The sequence below is a fragment of the Neovison vison genome, chromosome 13 (genome assembly GCF_020171115.1).
Source record: "Neovison vison isolate M4711 chromosome 13, ASM_NN_V1, whole genome shotgun sequence".
Taxonomy (NCBI): domain Eukaryota; kingdom Metazoa; phylum Chordata; class Mammalia; order Carnivora; family Mustelidae; genus Neogale; species Neogale vison.
The window spans coordinates 71,774,551-71,802,175 of NC_058103.1; the positions used below are offsets into that span (position 1 = coordinate 71,774,551).

General features: G+C 41.0%; 1 protein-coding gene across 3 annotated transcripts in view; it reads left to right on the plus strand.

Annotated features, from left to right (window-relative positions):
• STXBP6 (syntaxin binding protein 6) overlaps positions 1 to 27,625 on the plus strand; it is a 255,709-nt gene that overhangs the window by 55,861 nt on the left and 172,223 nt on the right. For 2 of the 3 annotated variants that reach the window (XM_044231556.1, XM_044231554.1), the window contains exon 2: positions 26,717 to 26,905. In XM_044231556.1, the coding sequence (XP_044087491.1) occupies positions 26,752 to 26,905 (154 nt within the window). In that variant the 5' untranslated portion in view covers positions 26,717 to 26,751. Of the gene's footprint in view, positions 1 to 17,693; positions 17,754 to 26,716; positions 26,906 to 27,625 lie in introns of those variants that run through there. The other variant, XM_044231553.1, reaches the window with a different exon arrangement.

The following is a 27,625-nucleotide window of genomic DNA, read 5'->3' on the forward strand; positions in this document are numbered from 1 at the left end:
TGAAGAGAACCAAGCTACCTTTCATATAGTATGGGTATGTATTCATAGTATAAGAACAAGGAGCATGCAGAACCAGGTGTATAGCATTTGTTGCTTTCTCCCATAGGCAGTAATGTTTTTTGCCAATTCTTAGAAGTGACCAAAGATGAACTTCTTATCTCTTGAATATTGAAGGCAGTCATTTCAAGGATCATTCTTTGAATTTTTAGCTAGGATAACATAATAGTACCACAAACCATAAAGAGGCAACTCTTCGAGGTCAGGGCCTTAGCGATATTTACATTCTTAGTATCTGCTCTGCCTGGAATAGATATTTATTAAATTTGAATTGTTCAGCACAGTTTTGTAGCCAAGCTACAAGCTTTGTCTATACATAGTTTTATCAAGAGGTCACGGTCTCTACCCCATTAGTAGTTATTCTTCACTAACATCCAACTTGATTGAAAGAGCTTCTGTTTTTCTTAGGCTAGTTGGAACTGAGAGATTTTTTACAGCGATCAAGAAGCAATTTTCCCTTTATTCCCAATATTCCTGCAGTCTTTAGATCAACCACTAAAAAAACACTTAAGGGCTTACTTCTCATCTCCAACTCCTGCATAAGAACATATTATTTTGACATTATTGAAAGAAATTCAGTTTTGCTTAGAAGAGCCTCCCCCACTTCCTTGACAACCTTATACAAGATTATCAGCCTCATTAATAACCTATGAAATGCACATTGTAATAACGTGCCATTTTCACTTATCAGATTGGCAAGGACTTTTAAGACTGATAATACCCAATATTGGACAGGGAAAAGGTAATCTCATACACTCAGGGTGGAGGATTAATTACCACTAATACAATACTATGGAGGGGTATTGCATGTTCCTATCAACATCCTAAATATGTATCAATTTCTAGGAATTTCTTCATAAGTATTTGCACTGATGCACAATGGATGTCTGTTGTTTTTTTTAACCATTGAAAAGTTGGAAAGAGTGTGAATATTCATTAATAGGATGGTGGTCAAATATGACATATTTGTATAAAGAAATAACATATTACATTAGAAGGTGCAGTACTTATAACAACTCAATATAATTGAAAATAATTATTTTTTTCTTTGTGTGAATTATATATTCATAGGAAGAAGTCTAGAATGTACGACATATGATTAATAGTTATCTCCTGAGGGTGGGTATATTAAAGGAACCTTTTATTTTCAACTCTGTGCATTTTTATGTTGCTTTTGTAATTAAAAGAATTGTAACTATTTAAAAATATATGTGTAATGCTTCTTAGGCATGGTACATTCCATTCTGGGTTGGGGATACAAAGATGCATCATAATGAGATTTGATACTCATCTCAAGGAGTTTATGGTCTAGTCAGTGAACACAGGAAAACAAATACATCCCATAACATCTTATGGGTACTCTGATAGAAGCTGCAAAATATTTAGTAGGATTAAGGGTTAGTTTGATTGGATGGAGAAGGAAGAATTGGGTATAAAAGGGAGAAAGAGAGTATCCATAGAGGGGGTTTGAGTTGAATTTTGAAAGATTTGCTGTTTAATCTGGAATCTGAGAGGTGAGTAGATGGCAGAGGGAACAAGGGAGAGTAAAGATGTGGGTGACGGTGTCAGATACGCATTTGTGAAGTACCAGCAGATGTACTGGCTGCAGCTGGTGAGCACTTGGAGAGGTGAGTGTTGTCACTGGGGTGGGTGGGTGGTGAGAATCATGCACATGGGCAAGAGGGGAAAGGATTCTGGCCTGTGAGTCAGGAAGTTGCTCCTTCTGGCTTCTGTCCCAGAGATGCTGTACGAGTTCAGACAAAGTCTCTTCTGCTCTCTGGGCCTCAGATTCCTAATCTGTTCATTGAGAGTGTTGGACTAGATCAGTGACCTCCTGTGCTTTAATTTTTTCCTCTTTTTCTTTAAAAATAGAACATTTTAGTTGAAGAAATCATATTTTACATTAGGAGCAAATAGAGCAGATAAAAGTGGAGCTGTGAGCTATTGTAGCTGGCAGGTGGGAAGCGATGATGAGGCCTCCCTCTGTGCATCTTCAGAGCGGCTTCCGTGGGGGGCCAGGAGGAGCACTAGTGGAAGACCCTGGCCAAGCAGGACACTAGAGCCATTTTCAGGTGTGAAGACTCTATGACTGCGTCACTAAGCTCTTTTGAAGTCCCTGCTTCCTTCCTCCTTAAATTTGTTTCCATCTTGGCCTAATTTCTTCTTACCTCTGGTTTGTCTGCACATCTGTGTTCAGTGTCCTTTCTCATCAGACCTAAGTGCTTCTCTCCTTCATGCCCATCTTCTTGCCATTTTTCTTCTTTCATAGCTCTGATTCCTTATTGATTTTTTTTTTCAATTTTCTTTAATTTCTGTGAACAGGCTCTCGTTTTCAGGACACAGTGGAAATGATAATAGGTAACACTTACTGAATCATCCACTGTGGGTACTATTCTAAACATTTTACATAAATTAATGTCATTTGCTCCTCATGACCAGCAGTAATTATGAGGCAGGTATTAATATCAATATTATTTTATATGTTATATAAAATATAAATTTATTTATTTTAAATATAGCTAATATTTTAAATAAATATTTAAATAGATTTTAACATTTTATTAATATTTATTTTAAATATTCTTAATAGATAATTTAAACATATTAAATTTATATTTTATATGAATATATGTGTATATATATCATTTTATTATTTTACAGACGAGGAGATCAAGGCAGGCACAAGGAGGCATATCACATGGTAAGGTCAAAGAGAAACAGTAGTCAGAACTGTGACTCACGCCACAGGCAAGCTGGCTTCAGAGCACTACCTCTGAATTATGGCCTAAACTTTTTTACTTTGTACTTTGACATTTTTAGCTGTCTGTTCTCTGAAAGGGTATATTCCCATTTGTTCCAGTGTCTTTGGTGTGTGCTGGGGCTGTCTCTGCTCCCTTTCTCTCCCCGTCCGTTCCCTCCCCTTTTCTGAAAAGAGAGAAACAAGGGAGCTCTATGTGATGCCAAGAATGAGACAGTTGAGATTTAACTGAAAACTCACAACAGAAGGGATTTGGGGACTTGTTTTAAATGGATTTCTTGGGATGTGACTAGGGAAACTCGGCTGAGAGATTCAGGTAGCACAAGCCCAATTGAGGCTGACAATTGCATGTTTACCAAGGAATTTGGTGGGAGTCAGGAAGGCAGGGAGAAAGGGGGCAGGACCAGGTATTTGATCTACTGTCAAAATCAAGAGAATATTCCCATTTTTTTAAAAAGATTTTATATATTTGACAGAGAGAGACACAGAGAGAGATGGAACACTAGCAGGGGGAGTGGGAGAAGGAGAAGCAGGCTCCCCATCAAGCAGGGAGCCCAATTTGGAGCTCGATCCCAGCACCCCGGGATCATGACCTGAGCCGAAGGCGGACACTTAACGACTGTGCCCCAAATAGTACCCCCGCCCTTTGTTTTTTATTGTTACTTTTATACCCTGTAAAGCTAAACCACTTCAAAGAATTTCTTCTTAGGGTGCCTGGGTGGCTCAGTGGGTTAAGCCTCTGCCTTTGGCTCAGGTCCTGATTTCAGGACCTTTGGCTCAAGCCCTGCTCAGCAGGGAAACTGCTTCCTCCTCTCTCTCTACCTGCCTCTCTGCCTACTTGTGATCTCTATCACATAAATAAATAAAATCTTTAAAAAAAAAAAGATTTCTTCTTTTGTGTTGCTGTGCTGCTTTAACCTCATGCCAGGGTAGTCCTAATATAATCACCTGAAAATAAATAAGGAGAAATCTGTGCCATCATTGACTTGTGCTAAAAATTTTTGTCACCAAGAGATCAAGAGGAAAAAATAGTAAATGATTAACAAATTTCTAAGGACTAAAACCTTTGAACTGCAAAATATTGCTATGTTTACTTAGCAGAAACAAGTCTGGTCACTAGCCAGGAAGCATTAAAAAACATTAACCTGGAAGTTTTTGGCTGATGTTTGATGTATTTCATTATAAATACATTTCAAGTATTGAAGATATGTTTTGAGAATTAAAATTCATATAGATATGGTACTGTGACCCATGAAGTTAAAAAACTGTAGGAAAACTTAGTTAGCTCTTTCTCTATTTGGAGGGGGAGAATGGGTTCCAAATATGGAAACACATCTCTAATTTATAGAGTAAATCTATACAGAGATCAATATAAAGATTTTTATCTTACCGAAGCACTTTCCTTTCTACTTACTGTGTTCTGAAAGTAATGTTCAGGTTTATAACATACTTGGTTTAAAGCAGTTTCTAAAATTTGGTGTGTGTGAGATTTTTGAAAGAAAGCAATATAGTAAGTTTACCGGGGTCTCAGTATACATTTTATTTTAGAATAGATGTTGGGAGCAGTGTAGGCCTTTCAAAAGGGGAGAATGTAAGCTGATAAACATCCAAGTGAGTTTAGTTGCTGTATTTCTAAGTTAGCTTTTTTTTTTTTTTTTTTTTTTTTTTTTTTTTTACCGGGGTCTCAGTATACATTTTATTTTAGAACAGATGTTGGGAGCAGTGTAGGCCTTTTAAAAGGGGAGAATATAAGCTGATAAACATCCAAGTGAGTTTAGTTGCTATATTTCTAAGTTAGCTTTTTTTTTTTTTTTTCTCTAAGTTAGCTTTATCTAGGTGGTTGGCTTATGGATAAATCCCAAAGATAGATTCCCAAGAAGCCTATTTTCCAAGAGCTACTTGAGAATGTGGATATCCCTAAAAGAAAAATAAATCTCTTTATCTGTTTTGTTAGGGAGTCCATGGAAGTTCAGGAAAATCTTTTCTATAAAATTTCTAAGTGCCAGAAATTGTGTCTAATGGCCCAGTACAAAATTCTGTCTTTTTAAAGAAGCATTTCCAGATCTCCATAGTGGGAATTAATGTGTACTTTCTCATTCATGATTCATGCATTCATTCAACAAACAATTACTAAACACTATGTGAAACTAAAACTGTGAACAAGTTAAACGTAGTGCTCATCTTCCCAGAAATCATGGCTTTGTGGGGAATACACAGTAAATACTCAGAGTTAATAGGCAGCATCATTACTGCTACACTGGGTACATGCAGATCTGGGAAGACTTTTTAGAGAAAATGCTTTCGAAGCTAAGCAGAAGTTAACTAGGTGAACCGAGAAGATTAGGGACACGATGTACAAAACTGGAGAAAGAGCCTCCTGAAGGGAGTGAAAGAGGCACAGTTGTTCTCAAATGGAAAGGAGCTCCGAAGAGGTGTAGCTTGGAGCATGAGGTGGGGAGGAAGTAATGGTCAGAAGGGAACCTGGAGAGAGAAATAGTAGCTCTAGAATCCTGAGACCCTCATCAAACCCACTTTCCTGATGGCAGGAGCAAGCCATTGAGGTGATGTTAGATGTTCTATAAAAATCACAGTAGTTATTATATACAGAATGTACCAGAGGGAGGCATGAGGTCATCATCATCCAAGGTCAAAGGGGTAAGTGACCCAATCCTAGAATACCATTTTTAGGGTTTATCTCCTGGGAAGCAAGTTCTGTCTCCATCAGGGTGCAGTCAGAAAATAGACACGATGTTAGTATTTCAGATTGGACACATAGGATTTTAGAAGGCTGAGTGAGTAGCAGAAGCAGAGGTAACCTAGAGATTAGTGTCTTCAGGAAGCAGCTGCCATCTCTAGGGCTTGGGAGAACAATGGCTAATTAACCAAATGCCGAAGCTCCAAGTGGAGACCACCATAGAACTGCTAGGGAGGTGCTTGGGCCTCAGGGGAGGCATAGCCTTATGGCTGGTATTAGTTAACAAGAAGGGTTCATGGTTAGAATGCTAAAAGCAAGGGGGAACTAGAGTGCTGCTGAGTCCAAAAGGAGCTGGAAGAGAGTTCTTCTCCCCACCTCTGCCTTCCAGTCTCCTGACAGTGGCTCCCATTAGCAGAATTTAACAAGAAGCCAGTTGCAAGGGAATCTGGGATGTGTGGTTGGCCAACTTCTAGCTCCAGCATCACAGAGCAGAATACAAAAGGGGTGGCTTTGGGCGGGAGGCCACTGATAGGTCATCTGCCCTAGGCATTTCAGGAAAGGAGCTCTAGCTTCACTGTAGGAAGTGGATTGCAGGGGACAGTCCTGGGTACCAGGTGATCAGTTCAGAGATTGCCATCCAGACGAGGTGATGGCAGCCTTCCTTAGGACCAGGACAAGAGAGAAAGAGAAGTGGGTAGATGTGGAGAGATTTAGAACCTAGAATTAGAATTTGGGGAGGAAAGAGGGAATAGGTCAGAGGAAATCAAGAAGGGGAAGAATTAAGGGAGAAGCTTGCATCTCTGATGCAGGTGTTTGGTGGTGCCCTTTACCAAGATAGGAACATAGAACTGAAACCATTTAGGGGAAGATGATCCACTCAGTTTGGGGCTTATTGAGTTCAAGGTGCCTGTGGCTCATCCAGGTAGAAATTCATCGCAAATATCTGGTCAGAAGATGTAGACATGGTATGTCTTCAGCCTATTGGTGGTTCTTGAGGTTTAAGAATGAATGAGGCTACTAAGGGAGACTGTAGAATTCAGAGAGAGGAGCACATTGGGTAGAACCCAGAGGAATAAATAGCCACCTTTCAGGAAAGAGCAAAAGTAGTGGAGAAGTTTGTGAAGGAGACTGAAAGCTGGTGGGAGAAGCTGGAAGAAAGCCAGAGTGCATCATGATTCCCTTTGAAGTGCTAAGCCCAGCGACAAAGCTGTGCACACGTGGTATAAAAGGGGAAACCTAACACAGCCTGGAGAGAAGCAGTGGGTGGTGAAGAGGAACCAAATTGGGAGGAAGCTGCCAGGTGCCTTGGGTACTACTGTGCCACTTGGGTGCTGGGAGTGGATGTAGAGGTCATGCGGTGAGGTGGGGGTGGTCTGCCAGCTCCCCAGCCAGAAGCCCTGTGCGAGGAGGAGGGCCCTTGAGGCTGTGCAGTCATGGAGAAAAGGCACTTCTGAGAGATCTACTTGTCTGTTACCAATGTTTGTCTTCTAGGCATTCTTCTTCTTCTTCTTCTTTTTTTTAGATGACATATTTAGTGTGGTTTGATATTATGGGAATCATAACCTTGAATTGGTTGATTTTCCCCTTACATAAAGTACAGAAGTCATTTTGCATTAATATGTCTTTTGACTGGATTTGTCTTGCCTTTAGGGGCAATAAAAGCTCAGTGAGGGGAGCGTCTAGCGCAGGCAAGGAAAGTTCTCTGTTTATTTAAAACTCTGAGCTTGCTGTCATTTTACTCTCCGCGCCCCTCAGAAACAACGAATTACACATTGGCGTTGATCTGACGGTGCTCTCCTGGTGACCTGGAGGGAACAGATTTGGGCAGGTATTAGGCCTAATATCTGAATAAAGAAAGCGAGACACATACTTGCAGATATTAATTATTTGCCAGTGTTCATTGCTTTTAGTTTTTTGTTAACAAGTTACAACAATTCATTTCATGTAGAGAAAATAGTTTTTCATAACCCTGTGTAGAAATTGGAAACAGTTAAACACAGTCACCTCAGGATGCTTCCTTCCCTCTCTCTCTTTCTGTCTCCCTCTCATGTGAGTGCTCTATCTGCACTATCCTTTACTCAATCTATAGATCCATTTTGTCTGTAACTTTTGCTTCTGTGTGATCTGTCTTCTCCTCTTAGCCTCTCTCTACATCATGACTGACCCTTAAAGCTTCAGCTCCCACTGCTGTTTGGGGCATGAGCTCAGTTTCCTTTCACAATCTGGTCAAGAGCCCTCCCCTGTTCTACCCAGCTTGGACTGGGGATGTGTACCCATATAGTTCATAAAAGCTGGAGACTGGCCAGCTCCCCTCCGAAGTATAAAGTGAGAAATGAGGAATCCTGTATTGGGACTTATCCAGTATATCCCTTCTGTGCCTGGCCCATAACTCATTTCCTATACACAATACCAAAGATTCTCTCTTCTAATGCAATCTGTTTCTCATACGTAAAAGCACACATTCACTTACTCTTTCCCCAGCAGGAAGCATCCCAGACCACAGCTGCTACACTGAAGAGCAGTCAAGAGGCCACTTAAGAAGCATCATCCAGTCTGAATCCACAGTTCTCAGTGATGTCCATTTCAATTTGAGCCCTCTCATCATCAGTTTAGCCTTTCCCCAATCTGTGGATTACATATTACACACAACACTGACATAGCCTATGTGTGGTAGTGAAAACTCCTAATGTCATGTTTTTAAAAGGCGGAGAAAAAATTGCCTCCTCTTAATCTAACTGTAAGAAAGCCACATCATATGTGGGTCACTGGCTCAGCCTACACTCTGTCTAGTAGAATAGACCCCAAATCTGGTGATGGGACACCTCCTTGCTGGCATTCTAGGCCAGATGCTTGGAACTAGGAAGGTTTCTTGGAGGAGCCCTTACTCCTAAATCCTTTGCTTGTCTTCTCTCCTCTTTTACCATGAAATGAGTTCCTTGATCTTCAACAACTACTTCCAAGTTGTCTGTTGGGTGTAGCTTCTGTTTTCTTCCTGTGCCTTTCCTTGTTAAAATCTGGTTTGGAGGGGGTTTTGTTTTTGTTGGGTTTTTTATTGTTATTGTTGTTGTTGTTGTTGTTTTTAATGAGTCCTTCAGTAGTTAATCATGTGACATAGAACAGAAATATCAGCTCAGTGGATGCATCTCAAACCAGAATTTTTTCAAAATTTTTTCCCTTCTACCCTTGTTAAGAATTTAGAGCACTCTAATTTTGTAATAGAGTAGGTATCTATGGGGCTTGGATTCTGTAATCAAGCTTGTTTATTTCTGAGCTTGCTTTCTTGGCTAATTTCCATGTGGGTTCTAAGTTAATTGCATAGGGGGAAAAAACCCCTAAAATTTAGTTTTCTGCTCTGTATTGACATGACTTTAGCATTTGCATTTAATCATTTGCACTTCTTCTATCTCTGTGAGTACAGTGAGCTGTCTTTATATTTACATACCACTGAGAACTATAAGATAAATTAGGAGTAGAATTAGAATAGAGGAAATCAGCATAGTCATTTCGTAAATAACTAAGCATCAAGGAGTGCTGTAGACATCAACCAATACCATCTAACTTCAAAATAAAGCATTGAAGTGTTGGTTGGTTGTTGTTTTTTTTTTTGTTGTTTTTTGTTTTTTAACATAGGCTATTTGTTTAGTCTTAATTTAGCTAGGAAAAGTTCCTAATTCCCAACTCTGCCCTCTTTCTCTTTAGTGTGTCCCAGCTTTTGCTGTATTGGGTTGAGCTTACCCAATGAGAAACCATTCCATGAGCCATCACAGTGACACAACCATCCAGAGCTAGGGATGCTTAGGAGAGCAGTAGTCACTGGGCCACGTAAAGGTCCAGCGCTGCTTCTAGCATGGTCTCCTCACCATGCCCGCCCTGCCATAGCTCCATGTGCAACGATTATCTTGAGTTCCAGTGCAGACGTGGAACATGGTAGATAGTCATTGAAATGCCTGGTTGAAAGGATGAAAACATGAATAGGTGACATTTCAGTTCTTATGTTTCTGTGGAACATTGATTCTTGAAGGTTATATATAGAGATTAAATAGGACATCAAGGAAAGAAAACTACTAAGCTGCTGTTTTAAGAATGCCAAAAGAGGGGGCACCTGGGTGGCTCAGTTGGTTGAGCATCTGCCTTTGACTCAGATCGTGATACCATTGACTCAGATCGTGATCTTAGGGTCCTGGGATTGAGCCCTGTGTTTGGGCTCCCTGCTCAGCAGAGAGTCTGCTTCTCCCTCTGCCACTCCCCTTGCTTGTGCTTGCTCTCTTCTCTCAAATAAATGAAGAAAATCTTAAAAAAAAAAAAAAAAAGAACACCAGAAGAGTAGATGAATATGTGTCTTTGCCCTTGTGTTCCATTTTCTTAGGATAAGTTCTTAGGAGTAGAATTGCTTTTGTGCCTATTTCCAGAACTTCAGTAAGTTTAACTGGAGTGGCCTCCAGAAGGCTGTTCAGTTGGCTGTGTATGAGACTGGTCGAGTCCCCTCCCTCCCCAGCTTACCTTACTTTGTACTTGTGCCTGTAGAGCCTGTTCCGTGGTATTTCCTTGGAGCAGTTGGCTTGGCAGGGGTCGAGGTGTATGTGTGAGAATATAAAATGTTTATTAAAACTTCTGAGATGACTATGCGGTAAGAATATTTGGCTTATTTTTGTTTGTTTTGATGCCCTTGGTTTAATTCCTCAAAATTCATGTGATGCTTTCTCGATCTCTGTTTTACTCTCCCTTTGAACAGGACCTTTTTTTTTTTTAACTATGCTCTTCCTTTTTTATACATTTTTACAACTTTCCCAAGCATGCTAATAAATTTATATAGTATTATTATATGCTAATAAATCTACACCAAATTCTTTATAGTCAATAACCAGAGAGGAATAAATTAATGACAAGGCCAGATATAAGAAAAAACAAGAGCATTTTAGATGAAGATCAATTGACATTATTAAGTCTTAGTTTGGACAAAAAAAAAAAAAAATGGGAGTAGAGTAGACTGATAAATTTGGGGATTATAGAGATGGTGATAGCTTGGGGTGGGGGTTGTGCAGACTGAGTGTTGCCAGATCCAGTTTTCAAGAGAAACTGGAAGATTGTTTTACCTCAAATATATATTTGTTAAATGTGCATGGGCCAGGAAAACTCACTTTTGCAAACTACCCATTTATAACCTCAGGGTCTATCCAGACATCCCGCTTCTGTTAACAGGTGAGGGGTTGAACATTTTAAAACTAGTTTTTCTTTCATCTCCCACCCCACCCCCTTACCCTGCACCTCCCCATCCCCCACCAACCGTGGACAGTTGAGTTTATATTGTCTCGGACACCTTTTTCCTGTGGCAGCTTTCCTGTGACCACTTCTTTTTCCCCATGCTCATACCCCATGCTCGTACCCAGAGTTTCCTCTTGCTGTTCAACGAAGATACAGGGTCTTTTCAGAAATGTGTCCCTGCGGCATCCTCCACACTCACCTCAGGTCAGGTGTGTTTGTCTCCTAGCTGCAGCAGTCCAGGCCATAGCCCTCGTGCAGATCACAGGTGGAAGCTGAGGCATATGTGCTAGGTCATTCACTCAGAGCCAGCAGCTTCTGTGGCTTTCTGTGGCAGCAGATCGCCCTGTGTAATCCATGCAGGAAGACCTAATTAAATTCTTTAATTACATTTTGAGGGTAAGCTTAACAGAGTTAAGTATCTCCTGATCACCAGCCTCTGAAGGATTAAAGTACCTCCCCCTTCTGAGGCTGTGGAATGGCGGTTTTACCTTCCCATGTAGTCCGTTGCCTGCCTGTGTTCCTTGTCTCTCTTGACTCTTTCTACTGCGAATATATTTCATTTGCCTGTAATCTCCATGTCTTGTGTGGATCCCAGGTCATAGTAATTATTCACTGAATGTGTGTTGAATGAAGGAAGGCAGGGACTGTCCCTAGGTAGAGTTTCTTTGTCACCTGTGATGACACAGGACAATATGTGCCAGAACAGAAATATTTATCAGAATCAGATAAACATCTGCTTAGAAGGTTTGAAGAGCTTTGCCTCCACAGTGTTTGATCTCCTTGTCCAATGGCTGATGGTGAATGATAGTGACTACTATTCTTTATCCCTTGGTTTACTTGCTGAACCCCCAGGACTTGTCTAAATTGATTTTCTTTTCAACTGTCACATTGGTCTGTTTGCTTATTGATTGTCCTTACCCACTAGAATGGAAGCTCCATGAGGGGAAGGATGGTGTTGACCGTGCTCCCCTTGGTGTCTGGGACAGTACTGCAAATTGAGTAAGTGAGGAATCCTGTGTCTTATCCCAGCTCTGCTCTTTGTGTCTTTTCTTGCTCTTTTCTTTTTACGTCTACAGAGTTCCTCATCTCTCCCAAGTCACAATACTTCCGTCCATCTTGGGGCATAAATTGGCTCTGTCATTAATTTCTTGCATAAGCTGGCAGGCAGTTCCGAATGGCAGGAGGGGCACAGTGGACCCAGGACAGGATTGCAGGAGGAAAACTCCTCTCCTTCCTGGCTAAGTCCAGCAGAGTCATCAAGGTAGGTCCCATCTCTGAGCTTTGTTCGCTTTACCTGTCGAGGAGAGACAGGACCTCTCTGCTTCCTTCACAAGGTGGGAAGGTATCATTTGAGGGGAGGTTTGCAGGATGCACTGTGACGTGCATATGCTTTTGCAGATCTAAACTGACATGCTTACATGCTTGTCTGCCTTTCAAGGACCAGGACACCTGGGTGGGAGCAGGCTGACCCAGAGAACTGACTTTCTAACCTCCTCCTTCAACACGACAGTCTTGCGAGGTGGGTGATGCTATCCCATTTTAAAGATGAAGATAACAAGGAGCACCTGGATCTCTGTCATGGAAGCATCCAACTCTTGATTTCAGCTCAGGTGGTGATCTCAGGGTCCTGATATCAAACCCGGTGTGGGGCTCCACACTCAACATGAAATCTGCTTGAGATTCTCTCCCTCTACTCATGTTCTCTCTCTCTCTCTAAAATAAATGAACAAATAAAATAAAATAAAATTTTAAAGATGAAGATAACAATTCTTAGAGATACAGGATTTTACTCATAATTATTCACAAAGTAAAGGCAAAGGTAGAGTTCAGACATAGATCATCTGATGGCAAATATAGCCTTTGTTTTTTAAAGACTTTATTTATTTATTTGGCAGAGAAAGAGAGGAGGAAGCAGGCTCCCTGATGAGCAGAGAGCCCGATGTGGGGCTCGATCTCAGAACCCTGGGATCATGACCTGAGCTGAAGGCAGAGGCTTTAACCCACTGAGCCACCCAGGTGCCCCAAATCTAGCCTTCTTTTCACCATCCAGCATCTGTAAGGTCAGGGCATGGGTCAAATGGCCATTAAACTTTGGCCCTGGTCGTGGATGGTGAGCCTGATCACGTGTGTTTTGAATATCTCTGTAACTTGCTAATGTGTGACACCATAAAATTTTTACTACAGTTAATCCAAGTTAGTATTAGAGTCATAGTCAATTGGTAGATTTTTCTTCCCTGTCAAACACAGCACAACTAGTTAGGTCAGAAGTTAGTTATTATTTGGAACGTGCAGATTCAAAAAGGGGTTAATGCTGACAAAGGAGCTGATTGAATGGGGTAGAGTCTACATTTGCATATGGACGTTGAGACTGCCTGAGATTTGCAGGCTCTCCTCTGGCATCCGGGTGTCCAGAGCAGGATGCCTGCCTGCCTACCCATTCCTCCCACATGAGGTTTTACCATTGATTGGGTGCTGGATCCTCACCAAGGAGATCTATGTTATTGCTTCCAGGGAGTCTCGAGTGAACCTGTAAAGACTCTTCAGTTACCCAACAGGACCTTGTGCAGCTGCATGTGGAAATCAGGATAATTCTGGCATTTCTGAGAGCATTTTAATAGAGCACTGATTACAGATTGCAGGCACCTGGTGGTGTTTTTGTACTCAGGCTGAAGGGTGCAGTTCCACAGACCGGAACTGGGCTTGACAGATTCCTGTTTTCCTATTCTGTTGTCTCCCAGGGCCTGGAACAGGTACTAAGAAACTCTTTTAACAGCAGTTGATCTAGGCTCTTGGCATGGTTAGCTCGTGTTTTCAGGAGACCACCACAACCTGAGCATTAATTCCCAGGCTGACAATGGACATGTGACTTTGCCCAGGCCATGTTTTCCTTCCAGTGGCTCAAAGCACTGAGACTGGAGGAGGGGCTCCTGTGAGTTGGGGTCAGCACAGAGCCCTGCAGGTTGGGTCTTGGCCAAAACTATTCTGTGCTTCTTGGACTATCTGGAGCTGCTTCACTTGGGCTGGCCATCATTGCTTTTGGCCTTGGCAGCCAAATGAGAAAGCATAAACTGTGAAAAGTCAAGAGAATAAAAGGTGATAGCCAGAAGTTGAGGTTTTGAAATCAATGGGTAGAGAGCTATTCTAGTACAATCCTTAATTTCTTGCCAATTCATAAGAAAAAGAATGAATCTGAGAAGAATCCTCACTGCGATATATCAGGTTTTCTCTCTCTCTCTCTCCACCTCCCTTGTGACATTCCATGTGCTCTCATTTTCCACAAACTTGGGACGGCTCTAATAACTTTGCTGGAAGAGCACTGTAGCCAAGCGGAAAGCAGTGGCCAGCCCTAGTCTTGGCCTCGCTGTGATTTGGGAATTTCCCTTTGGACTTCAGCTTTCTTATGATTTAAGGGAGAGAATTGGTGTGCTAGGCCACCATCAACTTCAGCAATGACTCATCTGGAATTCTCCTTTGCCAGCCTGTCAGTTTGGTGAAGGCCATGGCATTGCTGCTAGGGAAGCCACTCAGTTTCCTTGAAGCACTGGCCATAATAGATAGAAGGCACAGAGATAGTGTGAGGAAGGAGGCAGCAAGGAGAGTCCAGGTTGTGCTTCTGAGATGCCAGAGGAGGGTAATACAGCAGAGGAAGTGGAAAGAGGTTTCCCTTGAAAAGAGCAGAAACCTTTGAAATACGTGCCTTTCATATTTAAACCTTTTCCGGTTTGGGAAATAGCCTACAAGGTTCATAAAACTGCCTTATGGCAGCCATCCAAGACCCTCGCAGGAGTGGACTCCTATTGTATGTTGCTGGTCTCCCAAGGAGGGAAATGAGCAGCTGTGACGAGACTTTGGTGGACATTGTCCTGTTTACAGAGACAGACCTATTGTAGACTCTCTGTTGCCGTTTTACCAGCTCCCCAGGTTTTTATTTGTGGAATCAAAACAAGCTCTATTCTAACTAGATTACGTGATCCTCTCTGCCAGCTACACAGCATGACATGCATAGCCGAGATGAACAGATATCCAGAAAGAATGACTTCAGACTACAGCCTGATTCATTATCTTTGTAGGGGCTGGGCAGAGATGATAACACTGTTTTGTCCACCAGAAAGCAGGGCTGATCAGAGGTTAAACTGTGAAGGAGATGAATTTATTTTGATTTACCTAGAATGCATTTCTGCCTCACTTTTCCCGACCCTTCTCATTTCTTCAATGAGATAGTGAGGAAGAGCCAAGACTCATGGAATCAGCGCTTCCTAAGTTCAGGTCCCTGCTCTGCCCTTTTAAAGCTGTGTGAATTAGAGCAACTTACTTAACTACTCTGAGCCTTAGTTTCCTTTTCTGTAAAATGGAATCTTGCCCTCCACCCCAGTACAAACATGTTAGTGAGGATTTTCAAATTCCAAAGTCCCATATCTAAGTGTTGGTATCTCAATTCAGAATTGGAGGCAGCTGATGGGGAAAATTTTTGGAGGTTCAGTGGGAATGTTTCCAGCACTGGTCACATTATACTGCACAGGCATATAATCATGAAGTGGGCCATCGGGGAGACCGATTAAAGTTAAAATTACAGTCCTTGGCGGATCCTCGTGAGCTGAAAGAGTTTGATGACCTTCTTGAAAATCTTCTATGTGAAACTGAGACATTGAATTCAGGACAGAACGCCTTACCTTTTAAATTGACATGATAAATATGTACAGTGGGTACAGATGGGTTACATTTCTTCTGTTCTCCGTTACTGTGAAGGATTTCATGTCAGAGTGAAACACTGATAAAATAGCAATTACAGAAAGCTTATGGACGCTCTCAAGAAATTCTGAAGTGATGATTTTCTTCAAATCAGGGATTTTAGTAGGAAATACTGTTTTAAAATTAATGTTGGATGTGGAGAGTATCTTTGAGGAGATTTCCTCAGAGTTTTAGAAAATATTATGTAAACATTTCAGCCATATTTTAGGTTTTTATACGTCACTTAAAAAATGGAGGGTCTTTTTATAAGGCTTGTTATCTTTTTAGTGTTTCGTTCCAGGTCTGTTCTAAAATAGAAGTAGCTGGATCAAAAGAATTTATAATTTACCTGAGATTTGAGTCAACAAATATCTGATAGTAAAGGCTCAACTTGTATTTACTGGAGAGTGTATTCATTTGTTTCTTTGTTTTGAATGGTTGATTTGTTTGGTCTTTTTTTTTTTTTTTAAATCTTAATCCATATAACTTCTGTATAAACTTGAGTGTGAATCAAGCCCCTCCTGGAAAAGGAAAACAGTTGAACTATGACCTAAGTCATTGTTAAATGACAGAATTTCAGCTGAATGAATCTAAAGATCCAGTTGGCTTGATTCAGTGATCGTGAATTAGCCAGCATCCCATCTAGCTATAGAAAGATCCATCCACATGCCTGGGTGGCTCGGTTAGCTGAGTGGCCAGCTCTTGATTTTAGCTCAGGTCCTGAGCTCATGGTCCTAGGATTGAGCTCCCTAGTTGGGCTCACGCTCAGTGGGGAGTTTGTTTCAGGATTGTCTCCCTTTGCCCCTCTACCACTCCCCCTACTCACATTGTCTCTGTCTCTCTCTCTCAAATAAATAAGTTATTTAAAAAAGAAAGAAAGTAGTCCCATCAAGCTGTCAGGCAGAAAGAACGCTAAAAGAGGAAATCATTAGCAAAAAATGCATTGTTCCGGGGCTCCTGGGTGGCTCAGTGGGTTAATCATCTGCCTTCGCTCAGGTCACGATCTTGGGGTCCTGGGATCCAGTCCTGCATCAGACTCTCCACTCAGCGGGGAGCCTGCTTCCCCCCCGCCATGCCTGCCTCTCTGCCTACTTGTGATCTCTCTCTGTCAAATAAATAAAATCTTAAAAAAAAAGAAAAGAAAAGAAAAAGAATATGTTGTTTCAGGCAGATAGTTCCGTGAAGAGCCAGGGGTGCCGACCAGGTAATTTCTGGTTGCCTTGTTAAGGTTACATTCCTGGGGGATTAAGACAGCAGTTAGGTTAGATACTAAGTTTTGGTTTCCTGACTGGGGGTTTAGCACAAGTGACTCTGTTGGGGGGCTGCTGTCCCTTTTAAGATCTTCCACTTTCTTTCATGGATGGGCTTAGTGTTTGCCTTGGTCTTCTATGTTCAGTGCAAGTAAAAGAAACCTACTAATTTAGCAAGCAGTGCAGAACATAGCACATGATTAAAATGTTTATTTTCACGTTGTCTATCCTCATGCGGCTTTGTCCCTATTTGGATGGAATAGATTTGTCAATTGCCAGTGTGGTCTGCTATAAACAATGCTCTCCAGGCCAGTATATTTTTTCTTAGCTTGCCAACTAGCTGTTGGACACCACGGGAATGAGTGCTCAAAAACCGAGACATGTTGACAATTTGAGCTCCTTTTGCTCGTTTCCTTTCCCAGCCCTTTGTTCTTTCTTTGATACGATTAAATGCGTTGTAGATTGACAGTCCTGTCATCATCCAGTGAGTGCATCCCAGCCCACTCTTCCCTGGTGCTTTATTTCTACCCGTTACTGTGGTGTCGGCATATAGGGAATGAAGAACCAATTTAAACTAGCCCTTGGGGTTTAAATTTGTGAGTGTTGTGGTTCTCATATAGACTGAATCCCTCAGAGTGGGTGATACTTGTGAACTTTTCACAACACCTTGAAAAATCCTCCAAATGGCATGTTTCTGGCAGGGGTGGTGCTTGGTGGTGGTGGTTTTGGCTTTATTATTTGTTAAAGTTGGGATAGAGTGATTGACAAGAAGGTTAACAAGTCCACCCACAATCTAAATAAACTTGTGTAAACCCAGGTCTTGGGGTCTGGGTGTAGAGCAGGGTTTGTTTTCTGAATATTAAACCAGCAAGAATAATGCGCTCACTGAACATATAAACACGGAAAGAGGAGATGAATCTAGTCTAGATTTATAACTGAAGCAGACGTGAGTCACTGGCTTTGAAGGAGCCTGTGAACATGATGTCTCCTGGAACACAAGAAGGTTAGTATATACAGGAAAAGAAAGCCAACCAAGTCTCATAGTATTTGGTAGGCTGATGGCGGGGGGGAAAAAATCTTCCTCTTCCCTTTTCTTAAGGCGTTAAACTGTATTTTAGGGCTTTTAAAGGTTTTGTACACTTGAAAAATGTAAGGAAGCCATGACCGAGGCTTCTGTGTATGGTTGTGCTGTTTGTGCACTGCTCCAAAGATGTGTGTGCAGAGGAGCAAATGCAAGCTGACGTGTGGCTGGTATTCTGTTCACCAGGCCACGGGCCCTAGCATGGTGCTGCACTGTCTCAGAGGAAAAGGGCCATTTTCTTGTCACAGAAATGCCTTCTGGGCCTTGTCAACCTTCATGGCATTTGCTCCTTTTCCTCACAGCTCTTTGGAAGTGGGAATTTACCCAGTCTCACCTTTGGGATTCCCAGCACCATGTCTGGACTGGAGCCAAAAAGAAAGTCAAACGAATAATTAGGTCTCAATAAAATATATTTTTGTATGTCTTCCAATTTGAGGAGAAAGCATTACCTCATAAACAAAATGTTTAAAGGAACACTCTAGTCAGATTATGGTGGAATAAGAAAACTCCCCTGCAGAATTAATTTCTGACCTATTTCCTGGTTTCAAAAAAGAGATATTCATATTAACATTTTGGCAAGCTTCTTTCTAGACATTTTTTATGCATATAAATACACACCTATAATTCATGAGCTCATTTTTGTTTTGTAACTTCTATGTTTTCATTCTGTTCTGGTCATTTTTCTTCAGATCTTTGCCATGAATTTTGAGAACTGTGTAATATTCTGTTCGGTGGTGGCTATACTATATTTAACCAATGAAGATTGGCTATTATGGATATTTAGATTGTTTATAATGTTTTGCTCTTAAAAATGAACCTGAAGTAAGCATTCATTTATAATACACGCAGATATACATGCTTATGTCATTTTCCCTAGTAGTAGAGTTGCTGGCTCAAGGAGTTATAACTCAATTATTAATTTCTGCGAGAAAAATTTGTATAACTTCCTCATAATCCCTGGACCAATAGGAGTAGGTTAAAAAAATAGCATAGTTTACCATTCATAAAAACACATGACTAAAAGTCCTAATTTACAATCTTACAGCAAACTTTGGGAGATACATTTAGTGGCTATCTTGATCCCACACTTGGAATTGAGTGTGGAAATGTTTTGTAAATCATGTAATGCCACGCAAACCTCAGTGACTCATTACTAGGGCTTCAGAGAGCATCTGCCATGTACTCTCAAAAAATGTTTATGGAGTCTTATTTTATAAATAATTCACTAAATACAGAGGGGAAACCCCAAAGACATTGGTTCTGAACTGGTGGTATAGCAGAATAAATAAGGAGATCATCGAGAAAACAAGTCCAAGCCCTTGCACCCTAGAGCCCTCTGTGAGCAGGTCCTGGGCACTTCAGATGACATTGATGTACGGTCTTTGTTCAGAATTTGCCCTTTGTGGTATTTCTGTGTCTATCTACAAGTATTTTTCTAACAGAATAGAGGATTTTTAAGGAAGATTTTATTTATTTATTTGACAGAGATCACAAGTAGGCAGAGAGGCAGGCAGGGGGAGGGGAGGAAGCAGGCTCCCTGCTGAGACAGGACTCTGGGATCTTGACCTGAGCTGAAGGCAGAGGCTTTAACCCACTGAGCCACCCAGGCGCCCCAGAATAGAGGATATTTTAAACTTTTATTCCTACCATTTTTATTTTCCTATTTGGAATTTCTACGTCCTTCCAGGATACTTTTTAGGGGATTTTATGGTTTTTGGGTTTTTTTTTTCTTTTCTGTGGAGTTTTTTGGTTTTGTTGTTATTGTCGTTGTTGTTTTTGGGGAGTTGGTATGACTTACTGATTTAGTTCTGATCTTTGTCAGAGTTCATAATATGTTGTTTCTTAGTCTTCCATTCCCATATAGTTTCACACCACACAGCCCATTCCACAGACCTTGTTTCTGTCATGAAAAAATGAAGAGTGATGGACATACATTAATTGCAATTTCCCGCTTTGAATGTTATCACAAGATTAAAGTTAACTCTTTTAGTGGTATATCAGACTCCATCTTTATATTCCACTAATGCAAATTTTAGTTTAGAGTAGTAATTGAACTACATGGAAAAATTGCCTGGAGGACTGAAATTTTGTCCAATTTGTTTAAATTTTCTGCATGTTTACAAGCGAAAGAGCGAAATTTTCATTTTGAACTATCTTATCAAGGAGTGAAGTTGTCTAAGTAGAAATTTTGCATATTTAGAGTCAGTAACTCTTACCTGAGTAAACTTTTATAAAGGAGCTAACTTGACCTCCAATTATCTCATTCATATAGACTGAATCCTTAAGATTTTTAAATCTTAATCCATATAACTTCTGTATAAACTTGAGTGTGAATCAAGCCCCTCCTGGAAAAGGAATTATCTCATTGGTCTTGATATATGAAACCATAAAAAAATAGATTTTCACTGCATAACACACTGTGTGTTTACTAACTACCAAGTGAAGTTTTTGGATTTGGGAACAAATTGAACATTTTTAGATTATTTTTAGGTTTAATAATTGTGTGATAACATCTGACTTGTAACATTTAGTGTTCATATACTGTGGAGTTTATAGAAAGCAATTTAACATTTCTCCACTTCGGTTTCAGTACTTATAATGTTGACCCATTTCTTGTTGAGGTAATTGTGTTTTTCTGTCAAGACCCGAAGCATAGAGAAGAAACAAATACAGTTAAGTGTGAATCATGTTTATCCTTTAGAATCTTACACTAGGCAGTGTTGAGGGACATTTGGGAACAAGATGGGAGCAGTGCTGGGGCTCTTTTAGGAGGCACTAGGATCACTCAGGCTAGTGATGATGAGACTTCTAACCAGAGGATGTGAGAATGAGAGGGAACTGGGGGAGTCCAGAAAGATTACATCAAATCCACGGGATTTGGTGTTCGGTTACTTATTATGGCGGGGAGTGGGATATTGTGGTTGGAGGGTTTGAAGGAAAATGCAGAGTCTAGGTTAACTCTCAGTGGAAATGCTCCATTGGCAGCTAGGTAAGTGAATTCAAAGCCAGGAAGGCAGAGGGAGCTGGATGCATGATTACTGTCATCAGATTGAAGTTGTGTGTGTAGCATTTCAAACATGAAGTGGCGGTGAGGAGGAGAACCTTAGTTCTCGTATTTCTTTTTTTACTTTCTTTTCTTTTAAGATTTTATTTATTTATTTGACAGAGAGAGAGAGACCACAAGTAAGCAGAGAGGCAGGCAGAGAGAGAGGGAGGAAGCAGGCTCCCTGCTGAGCAGAGAGCCTGATGTAGGCTCTATCTCAGGATCCTGAGATCATGACCTGAGCCGAAGGTGGAGGCTTAATCCACTGAGCCACCCAGGCACCACCCAGGCACCCCAATTTCTAAGTTATTGGAAGTCACCTCACCAGAGTTCCTATGTACTAGAGAAAACCAGCTGATTCTCTCCCAAAGTCTCCCAGGCAGGCATCGCTCTCATTGGAGAATCCTGAAACTTGGTATCAGCTTGCTTTGAGTGCACCCACCTTAGAGTCAAGTCATATTCACTGGTTAAAGAAGGTGATGTCTAAAGCCAGGGATTCTGGTTCCTCGTTGGCATTGGGAACCTAACTGCTGTCCAGTGCAGAATACTTGTATATTGGCATAGCCAGTGCAAAAAATGTGATCGGAAGATTGCATGCTACACATGGCACCCAGACAGGGACATTGCTAAGGTTAGAGCAGTCAGTTTGCCTTGATAATATTAAGCTAAATAGATGACTGTATTTCACCAAAGGTGCTCTTGCAACTCAGGTGAGAAATATTTGAAGCCTGTAGGCTATACCCCCAGTCTGCATGATAGCTACAAAGGGCAACTATGAATAAGGGCATCTGCAGTTTTTACTTGCTGGAGCCCCTAGCATCCATCCTTATCTCCTGACCACAGAGGACAAGTGCCCATTCCTCTCCTGGAAGGAAAGAACATCTTCCATCTGTTCCCTTTACTTATGTACTTCATCTGCTGAATCCTGAGATCATAGGATTTTCAAGTTCCTTCTTTGAAAGATAATCCCATTTCCTGGTTACTTGTGGGGGTGGAGGGCCCCCACCACAGTAGCCACATACTAACAAAAGTGGATATGGATTAGGTGGCTTACAGCAAGAAGAAGATAGATAGAAATGCCCTGGGAAATATTAAACTAACTGAGATTAGTTTCTACAATTACCCCTTAAGGCAGCCAGATGCTTTGACTTGCAAATCATATTGTAGGTTGGTTTCTTGGATGGAAAAGCTTTGTAATTATAGCCTATAGAAGCTGTAGACAAGGAAGAGAAAAAACTTCCATGGGGTTGTGGGGAAGGAAAACTAATATTCTTTCTACCCTTCTGAGTTTTTAGCTGAGACCCCTATAATAAAAGACAATAATAAGAGAACAACTTAGCACAGGTGCCTCATGGCTACCTGGGAGAGCACGTATCCTCATGGATACCATGGATACCAGGAAAGAACGAGGAACTCTCTGAAAATCCTTGGAATTCAGGGTTAAAGACCATCCCAATAAGGAAAGGGGAACAGGGATGTAGGACTCTTAGGGGATTCGAGTAAATGATTTTTAGGAAAGATTGAGGGCACCCTTAGAAGAACAAATGGGGAATGTGATAGTCTGTGAGAAAATCTGTCCTGGGTGTGGTGTCCTCTTCTAGTCTCCTCTCCTGTGACAAGCGTCCATCTTCTCTGGTTGATGAAACTCTAGGGTAGGGAATTTACTGAGTTCCTTTTAGAGGATCTGTCTTCAAGCAGATGAGGGGAATTCAGACAAAGTCTCTGCTCACATTCATTTTTTCCAGATGCCTTCAGTTCAAAATTATCAAAATACTGAAGCGGCATTATTTTGGGGTGACCTATATTGGTGTGGCACATCCTGCTACCTTCAGCACAATGTAGATTAGAGTACCTTTGGTCAGTGGCATACCAGTAATGCTGTATTCATCTTGTTTCCTTATAGTAGGGTTCCCAGCCTTGGGCTGGACATTGATTTACCAACAAGAGGTAGGTTTTGATAAAGTCGCTTGCTTGAATCAAGAGAGAAAATCCTGTACATCTCTTCCTGTATTCTTTCCCAAGAATACATTCCTTTCTATCCCCTAGTTCCTCATTAGATGGTTGGCTTCAAATTAGGTGTCAGGGTGGCTGCATGAGAACCAGTTAGAGAATTGTTTAAAACACAAATTCGGGGTGCCTGGGTGGCTCAGGAGGTTAAAGCTTCTGCCTTCGGCTCAGGTCATGATCTCAGGGTCCTGGAATCGAGCCCCGCATCGGGCTCTCTGCTCATCAGGGGGCCCGCTTCCCTTCCTCTCTCTCTTCCTGCCTCTCTGCCTACTTGTGATCTCTGTCAAATGAATAAAAAAAAACCTTAAAAAAAAAAAAACAAAAACCGTACACACACAAATTCCTGGGAGGTTGGGTGAGCCTGGTGATGGGTATAATGAATGGAGCACTGGGTGTGTTGTATAAACAATGAATTCTGGAATAGTGAAAAGAAATTTAAAAAATAAGTAAAAATCAACAAAAAAACCCCCACACAAATTTCACTGTACAGTCCCGTTCCCAGGATGGTGTTAAAAACATATACACGAGTGCAGTCGCATAGGGCTGCTAATATTATTGTCCTGGGCAAAAACTTCTGACAATTTCCCATAGAATGCATTTAGTAATCTCCTACTAGTGAGTTTCCTGAGGGTGAAGTCTATAAATTCCTCATCCTGAAAACAATACAGAGCCTTTCATAAAATAGACCAGGGATCCATATTTAGAGAGTTTCATACCATGAATGAGGAAGAAGCTTTGGTAAAGTTGAGTTTCTCTTTTTCAAATCCCTTCTGGTATGGATGGCTACATTTACTCAGTTTCTGCAAGCTCAGAGGGTCTTTTATTTTTCATACTCTAGTAGAATTAATTAAAATTTTCCATTTTTAAGAGTTTATTATGATTCATGCACTAGAATAAGAGATTTGCATACACTATTCCATTTAATTCTTTCAATAGTTCCATGAGGTGGGTGAACATCTCTCCAAGTTGCAGATAGTAAACCAAGGGTCTGGAATTTTAAGAGATTTCACCCAATCTCATGTAGCTCTTCAGTATTGGCGCTGGAATTTGAATCCGGGTTTGTTTTGATTCCAAAACCTGTGCTCAGTGAAGTTACTGGCTTTATTTTTCCTGTTTTCTCGTCATGCTTTGTTTGTTATTTTTGTGCTTGGCTATTAAATATCAGTATATGGGGGGGCATCTGGGTTTCACAGTTGGTTAAGCATCCAACTTTTGGTTTTGGCTCAGGTTGTGGTCTCAGGGTCCTGAGATTGAGCCCCCTGTCAGGCTCCATACTTCCTGCAGAATTTACCTGAAATTCTGTCTCATTCTCTCTCTGCCTCCCTCCCAATGCACTCGCACATGTGAACGTGTGTGCACTCTCTCTCTAAAATAAATACGTAAATCTGAAAAACAAAAAATAGTAAGAGGTCATTTCCATTTCTTAACAGTTTCTCAAAAGAAGAGGAGAATTTTCTAAGAGTTTGGTAGAACATGCGTGCTCCTTCTTTTTTTCCCCCTGGCAAATTTTACACAATCACAATCAAATGACAGCTTTTTATTTCTTTAACCACAATTTTAGAAAAATGTGAATCTAGGATAGAAAAGCAAAAGCCATACCACGGTTAGAAAGGCACTGGTCAGAGAATGCCTGGTGAGTGTGGGGATATGACGTGTTGCTTATAGAATGCTGGAAACTGCTGTGCTCCTGCTGGCTTGCTTTCTCACATGTCCCCAAAGGGTGAGAAGTGTGAGAGAGGCCTTGTTTTGCTCTCCTTTTAAAAATGTCCCTAAAAATTATAACACCCTCACCCTGCCTAGGAAAGTCACCGGATAAATCCTAGTGGGGAGAGTTCTGTTTGCTAACTTCTGGAAAATCACAGGGTGTCAGTTAGTGGTGAGCACACTGAAAGCCGGGCCCCCGACAGTGTTGTCATAATGTTCTCAGCCAGTATGAAGAACCTGGGAGTGATGATAAAATGTCACGATCAGAGCGCAAATAGATCTGGCTGTAGAACTCTATAACACGCAGCGGAGATATTGGGAGATATAATAAAAAACAGCACTTTGTATTCTTTATTCTAGGTGCTACTAAGAAAACCTGTTCTATTACAGAATTGAAACCAGGAGAAATTTTTTTTAATTTTTATTTATTTATTTTTTAGCCAGAGGAATGCTCTTTTTAAATATATATCTTTCCTATGACAAAGTTCCTAATGGATAGCTATGTTGGGATCATTTGTGAATCTTGCATTAGGAGGGATGATCTTCTGGTTTTCCCTCCTAAAGCAAAACCATTGATGTAGTGGCTTAAGCCTCTGCCTTCAGCTCAGGTTGTGATCCCAGGGTCCTGGGATCGAGCCCCACATCAGGCTCTCTGCTTCGTGGGGAGCCTGCTTCCTCCTCTCTCTCAGCCTGCCTCTCTGCCTACTTGTGATCTCTGTCTGTCAAATAAATAAATAAAATCTTAAAAAAACAAAAAAAACAAAAAACCAAAAGCAAACCTTTGATGTAGTCAGCAGTCAACTCCTGGAGAACAGGGACCGTGTCCTAAATAATTCTTGTATCTCTAATACTGAGCCTAGAAATGGCACATAGTAGGTGTTTGCCAGTGGCTCAATTTTGCAGCAGGCTGCCCAGCTCTTTGAGCTGCTGTTACCATGTAGAGCTGTGCTACTGATCCATTTGCAGGCTTTCTGAATATTCTGTATGATCCGCATAGCCAACCCACACACCTGTCTGCCCCTCTAGTTCTGATTTGTTAGTTAAACAAATGGTGGTTACCAATGAAGACACAGACTGTGACCAGGATGATGGGGCAGAAAACGTTTACTTGAGTCGCTGCTGAGGTTTTTGAATGAGAAGGTTAAAATTCAGACTGATCTTGAATATAATAGACACGAAGAAGCAGAATTAAGACCATTAGGGAGGTATAACTTCTGAAAAACTAAATATAACATGGGGACTGGATGTATGTGAGTTTGGTAGTGGAGAGAGGAGGGACTCATTGTGAGTCAGAAACATACTGCTTTATCTTCTTAATTATTGGGCACACATTGCCAGTTATCCACAAGAGCATGACATGTGGGAACTGCTGGGAAACATTTCCAAAATACTTAGCCTTAGTCAGATATTTTTTTTAGAATTCTGTGTCCACTCTGGCTGAAGAAAAATGTGGAGAACTTGTCAAGGGTCTGGAGCATGGGAGCTATATGCGGAGGAGCGTTGGAAAATAGGACCCACTGAAAAAAGGCTAATAAATAAGGATTAATTATTTAGCGTGATCCAGAGCAGCTAATGGGTGATTAAATTAATGGTCTTCTGTTGCATGTAGGGTTATTATGTAGAAGATGATATAATTATTTCCACTGTGAATAGAATTAGGGAAATGGATTTACATTAGAGTTAACGGAGATTTTGAAGGAGCGTAAAGAACTTCGTGACTTTAAGGATCGTTGGGTAGTGGAAAGACTTCTCAACTGGAAATGTGAAACCATGTTTCTTACGGCATAGGAGGCATAGGAACGGGGCAGGGAGTGGGTACTGCTCGCCAGTTACAGTTAGGTACAAATGGGATAAAGATTGACGAACTTTCTAGGTAACATTTTGAGCTGTTTATCTCCGTAGTATTTGGCATTTTCAGTGATTCCCTCAGCATTCCTTTCTTTTTTTATATTTTTCACAGCACAAATGGGAAGACCTTACTTTTCATGATTCTGCAGTGCATTTCAAGCAAGGGAGCGAGTTTAAACAACAAATTGGAAATTACTTCACCTGCAAATCAACTTGCTGCTTACTCTGATAGGAGCCTTACCATATTGTCAGTTCAACTTGCCTTTTCTTTTTTCTTCTTTAGAAAACTCACTGTGTGCCCTCCTCAGTTGTTCTACAATGAGTGCCAAGTCTGCCATCAGCAAGGAAATTTTTGCACCTCTTGACGAAAGAATGCTGGGAGCTGTCCAAGTCAAGAGGAGGACAAAGAAGAAGATTCCTTTCTTGGCAACCGGGGGTCAAGGAGAATATTTAACATATATCTGCCTATCAGGTAATGAAAACCAGACAGTGATATTATTAAAACAGCTTCATTTTAAAACATTTAATTCTCAGGTGTCCAAGAGGATCATATACCCAGCTTTTGTATACATCTGCTCTCCCAACTCCTGTTTCCAGTTTCTCTGTTTTCTTCTCTGGTCCTTATTTACTAGTGGCACCTCTACTTTTGAGGATGCTTTGTATGGGAAAGATTAATGAAGTTCAATTTTAAGTGTATTTTCCAGTTCATTGCTAAGGGTTTGACAGACACATTTGTTCGTCCAGACTTTCCTTCAGGAAGACATTGACAGAAAGTTGGTTCTCCTCTAGGATTTCTTGTCTTAGAATAAGTCCTTGTATTTGGGTAATTGTCATTACTAGCAGCCTGAGTTTCATTGGCTTTCTTTTTCTTAACAGTTGCCAGTACTCAGTAATAGTTTGTCTCAAGATAAATATCGACACCTTATGGAATGTGAGAAAGTAGACTCCGCTCCCAAATCATTGCTTTGCCTGACAGCTGTTCCTTGTCAGGAAGAGGCATCTGTTCTATTAAGCTTAGAATTTTGTTGGATTATTTTTTCTCCTTCTGCTTATGATTATAGATGTGTGGGATTTACTGTGAGTTCATACCAAGTTTTTGAGATAAAATTTGGAGAAGTTTTCCATGGAGTTGTGGTGATACTAATCTGAATACTTACCTGGGGCACTTGTAACAAATCGAATAATATGTCTT